The following is a 10,043-nucleotide window of genomic DNA, read 5'->3' on the forward strand; positions in this document are numbered from 1 at the left end:
TCATAATCATTTGATTGGTCCGTTTTGTACTCGACTCCCACGATTTTTCTTTTACCTGGAAGCATTATGTGGCGCTTTGGCTCCCATGGCTCTTCTGAATTTATATTTGGTTTGCTAGACATGTCCTTCACATAGAAAACCTGATGCACATCATTGGCAAGTACGAATGGTTCATCATTGTATCCAGTCTTGGTTAGATCCACTATTGTCATTCTATACTAATCTTTGGTTACGCCAGTTAGCTTCACCCATTGGCAACAAAATAGAGGGATATTCAGTGGTCCGTATTCGAGTTCCCATATCTCCTCTATGAAACTATAATATGAGTCTTGCTCCTGTTGCTGTCTTTAACATCTATGTGGACACCACTATTCTGGTTCATGCTTTTCTGGTCTTGGGCTCTCGTGTAAAATGTATAACCATTTATCTCGTAGCATTGGAATTTCACAATTATGCTAGAAGGTCTCTTGGCTAACCAAGCGAGTTGTGGGTGAATCTCAAAGTTACCCATAAGGTGTTGACGCAACCAAGAGGAAAAAGGATCCATGTGATGACGTATAATCCAGGCATCGGATTTCGTCGGGTGTGCGGAAACTAGCATCTACTTGTGTTGCTCGATATACGGAGCCACAAAGGATGATTATTGTAGAACAGTGAAGTGTGCCTTGTTGAACAAATCAGTATCATTTCCCAAACTTGTTTTCCTTCCAAGGGTGCCCATTCCCTGCAGCCTCCCCTTGTAGCGTGAAGTTGGAACCCCAATCAAATTAATTGAGTTAATAAAATCAACACAAAACTCAATGACCTCCTCTGATCCAAATCCCTTGGTGATACTTCGTTCTAAATGGGCACGATTAAGAACATAGTTTTTTAGACTGACATGAACCTCTTGAAAGGCCACATATTGTGTAGGAATACTGGACCAACAATAGTAATCTCTTTTACTAGGTGAACCAGGAGGTGCGTCATAATATTGAAGAAGGATGGTGGAAATACCAACTCAAAGCTGACAAGACATTGCACCACATCGTTATGTAGCTTTACTAGCTTGGTTGGATCGATTGCCTTCTGCGAAATCGCATTGACAAACGCGCATAGCTTTACGAGCGGCAATCGGACATTGTCCGGTATAATACCTCTCAGTGCAACCAGAAGCAACTGGTTCATCAACATGTGGCAGTCATAGGCCTTGAGATTTGTGAACTTCTTTTATTTCATATTTATTATTCCCTTTATATTCGAAGAGTATCCAAACGGGACCTTGATACTATTCAAGCATTCAAACATGCTATCCTTCTCTTCCTTACAAAGAGTGTAATTGGCAATATGTAAGTAGTGTTGTCCGTTATCTCTCTTTTCTGGATGTAGGTCATCTCATTGCCCCATACGTTTCAAATCCAGTCGTGCTTCCAATATATCTTTTGAGCTCCCATAAACACCCATGAAGTCTAGCACGTTCACGCAAAGATATCTCTTTTCACGTCTATTGCGTTGCGAACCTCTAGGATTTCCCAATAAGGTAGCTCCCAAAATATTGAATTCTTTTTCCACATGGGTGCACGTCCGTTATCGTCGTTCGGAACAGGTTCACTACCAAAACCCTTTCCAAAGACTACCCTTATATCCTTCATCATCTCAAAGACACGCTTTCCATTACGGTGCGCAGGTTTTTTATGATGATCTGGCACCCCTTTGAAATGCTTCCATCTCTTTCTCAGCGGGTGTTTAGCAGGGAGAAATCGATGATGGCCCATATAGATGACCTTCTTATAATGCTTCAAATACATGCTGTCTGTGTCGTCTAAATAGTGGGTGCAGGCCCGATATCCCTTGTTTGTTTGTTCCGAAAGGTTACTCAGTGCAGGTCAGTCATTAATGGTTACGAACAACAATGCTCGTAGGTTAAAGCTCCCTTGTTTATCCTCATTCCACACACGTACACCTTCTTTCTTCCAGAGTAGTAAAAGTTTATCAACCAACGGTCTTAGGTACACGTCAATGTCGTTGCCGGGTTGTTTTGGGCCTTGGATAAGCCTCGGCATCATAATGAACTTCCTCTTCATGTACATCTAAGGAGGAAGGTTGAACATACATAGGGTCGCGGGCTAAGTACTATGACCACTACTCAACTCACCGAATGGATTGAATCCATCAGTACTTAAACCAAACCTTATGTTCCTTGCATCACTTTTAAAGTCCGGGAATGCTCTATCAATTGATCTCCACTGGACCCCATCCGTGGGGTGTCTCAGCATCTAATCTTGCTTACGTTATTCTTTGTGCCATCGCATCAACTTAGCATTCGCCTTGTTTATGAACAAATGCTTCAAGCGTGGTATTATGGGGAAATACCACACCACCTTCGCAGAAACTCTCTTCTTGGGAGGCTGCCCCTTAAAATCACCAGGATTATCTCGCGCTGATCTTATACTGCAATGCTTCGTACACAGGACAAGCATCCAATTTCTCGTATTCATCACCACGATAGAGGATATAGTCATTAGGGTATGCGTGTATCTTCTAAACCTCCAATCCCAGGAGGCAAACAATCTGTTTAGCTTCATATGTTGTGGACGGCAATTCATTATTCTCGGGAAGAATCTTCTTGATAATTTTCAACATTCCCTGAAATGCCTTATCGAACACACCATTTTTAACCTTCCCTTGCATAAATTCTAATGTGGTACCCAGTTTTTTATGGTCCTGCTTGCAATCTGGGTACAATAATTTTTTTGTGATCCTTAATTATGTGTTGCAACTTTTCTGATTCCTTCATAGTTTCGCTATCTTTGTGTGCATCCCGTAGCACCTGACCAAGGTCATCAGTAGGGCCATATTCTGCAAACTCATCTTCATCATCCTCATCCATTGTAGTATCTGCAAAAGCTTGGTCTGCAACCCAGTCCGAAATGTTGTTATCATCCTCCTCTTCTTTGCCATCTTCCATTACAACCCCTCTTTCGCCGTGCTTAGTCCAAACCAAATAGTTAGATATGAAACCATATCTAAACAAGTGGCTAGGAATAGTCCCCCTGGAAGCTTGTGAATAGTCCTTTTTATTACTGCATTGGAAGCATGGACAACATATGAACTCGTTCTCTAACTTTTTCGCTTTGGCCACTTTGACAAAATAATGCAAACCATCAACAAACTCCTTGCTCCGTCTGTTCGCGTTATACATCCATTGTCAGTCCATTTGCATTGTATTACGTATGAAAATGGATTATGCATGAAAAAGGATTATGTGTTTTTTTCTTTTTTTTTATTTCTGTTGTACACAGTTAATTTTAATATGATTTTTACTAATATCTTGCTAACGTTATAAATATTAGGTTAATGGTAGTTGTTTTTTTACCAATTCAAATATATTGTTTCTTCATCCTTCAATGATTACAAATATTAGGTTCTCTTGTTGCAAATAAGCGTGCCATTTCTGTTTCGCATCAAAATTCATCTTTACGTGCCTATTGATGCTTATTTGATACGCTTTACGACTTATCTACATGCTATTCACGATTGAAAGCATGTCAAACTTTGTAGTGCAAATGATGCTGAAAGTTTAGATATAGATAGAAATACACATATTTAAATTTCAGATCCAAACAACATGATACACTATGACAAACCATCCACTAAGTACTATCCAGGAGGACTTTAAGCATCCTTAGGTGGCGAACACGAAAGTTTCGCTGACCCAGTCTCATCCCGTGGTTTATTTGTGCCTCCTGCAACGGTAGTACTAAGTGGACGTGAAACACCCGGGACTGGCGGTGGAGCATAACAACCACCAAAAGGAGGATTCTGACCCGCCGTAATAGCATCTTCGTGATATCTTTGCAAATAACGAAGCATTGTTTTCTCCCATGTGCTCATTTTCTTCGGCTTATCATGAGGGTCAACTATGGTTTTCCCCTTACCGCGAGAGGACGACGATCGCCCCCACCATCACCACTACCTCCAGCAGTTGAAGCCATCTCTATGTACAAAAATTCATACCTTAGCACTGCTTGCATACACACATCCTCTCCATTCTTCCTCATTCTAACCAACTCATTTTTCTCCCTCTTTAAAGCATAAAATAAAGCATAACAACAATAAATGAAAGGAAGATGAAGTAGCTAACCTTCACAGCACTTTGGATTAGTGAAATCCCCATGGAAATGAGGAAAAAAATTTGGGCAGCACCTCCCCTAGGCTTGCTTTGGCGCCGTGGAGAGGAGGATGAAGCTCTCTGTCTTGTGGAGTGGAGTGGCTCGGGCTAAAGGAGGAAGAAGAGGCCTCTATCTTGCGATTTTATAGTGAAGGAGTTTTTGTCCCGGTTGGAAATTCCAACCAGGACAAAAATAAACCCTTTTGTCCCGGTTGGAATTACCAACCGAGAGTAAACCTTTTATCCCGGTGACAAAAGGGTGAGGCTTTTATCCCCGTTGGAGCTAAGGGGCGCCGTAGGTGGTAAAAAAAACTAGCCGTTACAACTAGGACTAAAGCTCCCCCCATTTCAGTCTACCGTGGCACGTCACCTTTTGTCACAGGCCAACTTTAAACTGGAACAAAAGGGGACGCATGGAATGTGAGTTCCCTACCAGTGAGTTCCATGCGGGATCAATTAACAAATTCTGAATTACGCATCTCAGAATGTGTTTTACTGATCACTGGCCAGTTCAGAGTGAATTCTGAGAGCACTGTCATCTAAATGCTAAATAGACAAAAGCACAGGTCGCCTGATTCAGAGGATAAAAAATCTTCTGAAGCTGCCTGTGCGACAGAGGTCCATGTTGATCGTACATCAAAGATGGCTCTGCGCATGTCGAGCTCAGTGAAAAGGCATCGCTGATCGCCGATCGGCACCCAGTTTCGACACGACATACGCCGCCCGTTTCAGCTCGTGCCGCCCTGCCGGCGATGGCACAACTAGAGTTAGCGCGTCGGATGCACTCCGTTCCACACCTGCGCGATGCATGCGACAACTTCGACTGGATCCAGGTTTCGCGCACGTAAACGACGCAATCGTAACGTCCTTCGTGCCCAACCACCCACGGGCTGCGTTTGGTTTCAGAATGAGACACGAACCCATCAGCAACGGCGCCTGAACGAGTGTCCCCGCTGCTAGCTGGAGGTGTGCTAACATGGCTAGAGTCTGATGCGCGGAACGGTAGCTGAAGACGGACGCGTTGTCACGAGTGGTGGAAAGTTGGAACCAGACCGTGGCTGGTGCAGGGACCCCATGGCCACCGAAAAAGGAAAAAAGGAATTTATGTGACGTCTTTCACGTCGCGTCGCGCTGTCCAGTTTCCATTGGCCACAGGGTACGTGTATGCGGTGCATACAAGATCGGTGCGCATACATGCTTTTTCGTGTACTATGCACACTTTTGACTTACCTGGTCATCTCCCACAACCCAAAAGGCAAATAATGCCACGGACGCGCATTGTTAAATTAAATCATCTCGGTCTTTTTTGGCGGCTAAAATTGTTAAATCGTAATTAGGCACCAGGCAGATTCGAGCTATTCTCCTTCTGATTGTCTATCTGTCCAAAGGTGACAAGTTTGAGTGTCTCCAAAAGTTTTCTTAAAAGAAATGGTAGTTCTCTCTTCTCTACCAAAGTCTCCAAAAGTTTAGCTATCGTTACTGAAACAGATGCCTTTTCATGCTCGCTGTCTCTGGGATCTCAATCTGTGTCATTCACTCTGAAAAAAGAACGAACTGAGCAACAATATATTCCAACGTATCCGAGTCACTCTAGAGTCTTGAGTCGTGTCTTGAAGCGGGTTTGGACTTGGAGTCCCCCTGCTGCCACAAATCAGCGGACACGTGTCCCCATCACGTCGCTAAATCCAAAGGATTAGAGCTGCATGAGCGGGCGCTCCTGCTCCTTGTCGATCAGCTGCCTTTAGGCCGCTTCAGCCGCGCCGAGGCGCAGCCGACTCAGCCCCTCCGCTTTCCACGACACGCGCCGATAGGGCCCGATCGCGCGCGCCGCCGCCGCCTGCCCGCCTCCCTCAGGATCGATCTCGCCGCCGCGCGCGGCTGCGCAGGGCGGCTGGCGGACCGGCGCACGCGTCCTCGCTGCGCCGCCGATTCTCTTCAAGGTCCACAGCCGCCGCAAGGAGGAAGCACGCGGAGGCGCTCAAGTACTGGTACGCGTGCGAGAAAACCCTCTTCTGCGTGCCGCTCGCTATTTGCATGTGATCTACGATGAAGCCGTGATCGTGATGCGAGTCTGGGGGTTCAAGCGAGTTCGTCTCGGCGAGTGAGTCGGCGTGGTTGGCGCCGGCCGCTGCGCTGAACACGGAATGCGATCTGCCTGCCGTCTGCGCTTGTGCAAATTGGTGATGCGCTCGAGCAGTGCACGCCGAGTCTCTGATGATATGCCTGCAAGGAGCTAGTGTGCTCGCTCTTTGATCTTCTGGCTTCCGCTCTCTACTGGCTCTACGGCGCGATTCTGATGGAAATTCGGTTCAAGGAACCTCGTCTTCCCTGGTTGTTGCTGAATGTAGACGCGTTCTTGTTGTGAGTCCGTAGGTGCGCTGATGCAGCGCACACCAGGTGCTTGATGATATGCCTGCAAGGAGTTTTCAGTCCCCTCTTTCTGCTGTCTTCCCACGCCTAATTGCACTGTCTGTTCTCTGAGTTAGGCGTCACGATTGCGCTGCTTCTTGTTGCATCTTCTGTCTACTCTTTTATGCACTTATTACCAGCATGCCCAGTAACCTTCTCATTCTTTTGATACAAAGAACCACGCTCACTCCTTGGATTTCCTTGGAGCAGGGACCTCTGCTGGCTGTTCATTCACTCCAACTGAGAGCAGCACCAACTACAACAATGCTGGACCTGATTTACAAGTTCGCTCGTGATTTGGTGCTGGCCGAGGATCCGCAGGCTGAAGAGGTTCTCCGGTTCTCAACTCACCCAGAAAGGTTCTGCGCCGTTTGCAAATTGGTGATCCCATCGCTTGAAGCATCATGGAAACCTGACGACTGTGATCATGTCATCTGCATTTCCTGCCTATGGCAATATGCACCAGAGACAGAGGCCACTGGGCTGCCCAGTTGTGCTGTGGCTTCCTGTGAATCCTTGCATAAGTCGGAGACACATCAGGGGGTCGGTGTGAATCGCAGCACTTTGATCTCAACGAAAGAAATGGACAGTGGAAAAGGGAAAGAACCATTGGATGTTATGATTCAGGAGGTGGGCCAATGCTCTCGTGGTGCAAATGTGATGGCTAGCAGTGAGTTCTACTGCACTATATGCATGGAGACAGTGCACGTAAGAGAGGTCTTCCCAATTCCCGGGTGCACACACCTCTTCTGTGTGAGCTGTCTGAGACAATACATCATGGCGAAGGTTGAGGATAACGTGTTGTCCATTGGCTGCCCTGAACCTGGATGCAAGGATGGCACACTGGATCCAGAGGCTTGCCAGGATGTGATTCCACCGCAGCTGTTCCAGAGGTGGGGCGCTGCACTCTGTGACTTGGCACTGGGGGCATTCAAGTTCCACTGTCCCTTCAAGGACTGCTTGGCATTGCTGGTCGATGAACGTGGCCCTCGTGAGGCAGCAATAAGGAAAGCTGAGTGCCCACACTGCTCCCGGATGTTTTGTGTGCAGTGCAAGGTAGCATGGCACCATGAAGTTACCTGTGAAGATTTTCAGAGGCTCGGGACTGATGAGCCGAGGCTAGATGACCTGCTACTGAGGAAGGTCACGCAGGAGAGCATGGCACAACCAGATCCTGTGGGTTCCTGTGAATCTTTGCACAAGTCAGAGACACATCAGGGGATCAATGTGGGTCCTACTACCTTGATCTCAATCAAGGACATGGACAGCTACAAGGGGAAAAAGCAATTTGATGCTATGCTTCAGGAGCTAGCCCAATGTTCTCGTGGTGCCAATGTGATGGCCGACTGCGAGTTCTACTGCACCATATGCATGGAGACAGTGCACATCAGAGACCTCTTTCCCATTTCTGGGTGCACACACCTCTTCTGTGTCAACTGCATGAACCAGTACATCACTGCAAAGGTCGAGCATACTGCGTTGCCCATTGGATGCCCTGAACCAGGATGCAAGGATGGTTTATTGGACCCAGAGGCGTGCCGTGACATGATCCCGCTGGAGCTGTTCCAGAGGTGGGGCACTGCACTCTGTGACTCGGCACTGGGGGCATTTAAGTTATACTGCCCCTTCAAGGACTGCTCGGCATTGCTGGTCGACGAATGTGGCTCTCGCAAGGCAGCAATAAGGAAAGCTGAGTGCCCACACTGCTCTCGGATGTTTTGTGCGCAGTGCAAGGTGGCATGGCACTACAGGGTCACCTGTGAAGATTTCCAGCAGCTCAGGAATGATGAACAGGTGCGAGATGACCTGCTGCTGAGGAAGGTTGTGCAGGAGAGTAAGTGGCAGAGGTGCCTCCGGCGTGTGGTGACTACATGTCAATCTTTGTGCAAGTCAAAGGTACATCGGGGGATCGATTTGGGTCATAGCACCTTGATCTCAACCGAAGACATGGACAGCTGCAAAGGGAAAGATCCATTGTATGATATGCTTCAGGACCTAGGGCAATGCTCTCCTGGTTCGAATGCGATGGCCAGCTACGAGTTCTACTGCACCATATGCATGGAGGCAGTGCACGTCGGAGAGCTCTTTCCGATTTCTGGGTGCACACACCTCTTCTGTGTCAGCTGCGTGAGCCAGTACATCACTGCGAAAGTCGAGGATAATGTGTTGTCCATTAGCTGCCCTGACCCAGGATGCAAGTATGGCGCATTGGACCCGGAGGCGTGCCGTGATGTGATCCCACCACAGCTGTTCCAGAGGTGGGGCGCTGCACTCTGCGACTCAGCGCTGGGGTCATTCAAGTTCTACTGTCCCTTCAACGACTGCTCGGCATTGCTTGTCCATGAGCGTGGCCACGGTGAGGGTGAGGCAGCGATAACGAATGCTGAGTGCCCACACTGCCGCCGTATGTTCTGTGCGCAGTGCAAGGTGGCATGGCACGATGGCATCACCTGCGCGGAGTTCCAGCGGCTTGGGAAGGACGAGCGAAGCAAGAATGACCTACTGCTGAGGAAGGTCGCGCGGGAGAGCAGGTGGCAGAGGTGCCCCAAATGCAAGATGTACGTGGAGAGGGCCGAGGGCTGCGTGTACATTGTCTGCAGGTACTGTTTCGCTGCTTGCAGTCCAAAATTTCATGTCCAACGAGCACATATGACAGGGTTCTCCGTTGTTCCAATTTACAGGTGTCAGCATCGCTTCTGCTACCTCTGTGCATCCCCAATGTCCAATGGCATACATCGTTGCAGCAGGTGCAAGAGGACCTGGTGAATGATCTGAACTCCTGAAGCTTCAAAGCTTTACGCGAGGGAAGTAGGTTTCTGAACTCTCTGTAAAGCCATTCAGTTACTGGTATGACTGCTTTGGTTAGCATTAGATCGTGCATTCATGATTGACCAAATCATTATCAGAAGTAGAACTACTGGATCGCTATTACTATTTATTAAACATCACAAAGTATATATTGTTTAGGAAAAGACATGGAGACGACACTTAATTTAGTCTTGCAGCCTAATGTAGCGACTTATGAGTTAGATACAGCTGGTGACTTTCTTATGAAGAAAGCATAAGGTGCTGTTTGGTTCGGCAAATATCGCCCTGTATTCGATAACACGGTAACAGATACTGATTATATATGTTTGATTATATATGTTTGGTCGGGCATCTCTGTAATCAGATCTCATGAAATCTGTTACCAATCCAGTACAACGCCGATACCGCCCAATTTTCTCAGGTGCTAGTGCTACCTTAGAAGGGAACTAGATGTGTCCCTTTTATGGCACATCAGTGAGCATGTGAATGGAATATATATCGTTTGAACTACCTATGGTACTATCTGCTATATGGCTCTATCTAAATTAAATTTCCAGATGCATGTGAATTCTTCATCGTGCCTAAACTGTAGACTCATTTGATTATAATGCTTCTTGCACTAGTAGAGAATTGGTCTTTAGTCCCGGTTGGTAGGGTGCATATCTCCCGAAAATCC

At 47.0% G+C, this 10,043-nt stretch overlaps 1 protein-coding gene across 1 annotated transcript; it reads left to right on the forward strand.

Moving 5' to 3' along the window:
* The first annotated feature begins 5,902 nt into the window (after positions 1-5,902).
* LOC101753869 lies at positions 5,903-9,715 on the forward strand. The gene is made up of 3 exons (XM_004956779.2): positions 5,903-6,138; positions 6,770-9,159; positions 9,241-9,715. The coding sequence occupies exons 2-3, from the start codon at positions 6,824-6,826 to the stop codon at positions 9,323-9,325; spliced, it is 2,421 nt and encodes an 806-aa protein (XP_004956836.1). The 5' UTR covers positions 5,903-6,138; positions 6,770-6,823; the 3' UTR covers positions 9,326-9,715.
* Positions 9,716-10,043: the final 328 nt, after the last annotated feature.

This window comes from Setaria italica, chromosome II (genome assembly GCF_000263155.2).
Source record: "Setaria italica strain Yugu1 chromosome II, Setaria_italica_v2.0, whole genome shotgun sequence".
NCBI lineage: Eukaryota > Viridiplantae > Streptophyta > Magnoliopsida > Poales > Poaceae > Setaria > Setaria italica.

Excerpts from the sequence above, each read along its gene's own strand:
- LOC101753869 (XM_004956779.2), top strand. The coding sequence starts at position 6,824 with ATGCTGGACCTGATTTACAAGTTCGCTCGTGATTTGGTGCTGGCCGAG. Across the intron at positions 9,160-9,240 it reads TGCGTGTACATTGTCTGCAG|GTGTCAGCATCGCTTCTGCT; the intron begins GTACTGTTTCGC and ends TCCAATTTACAG.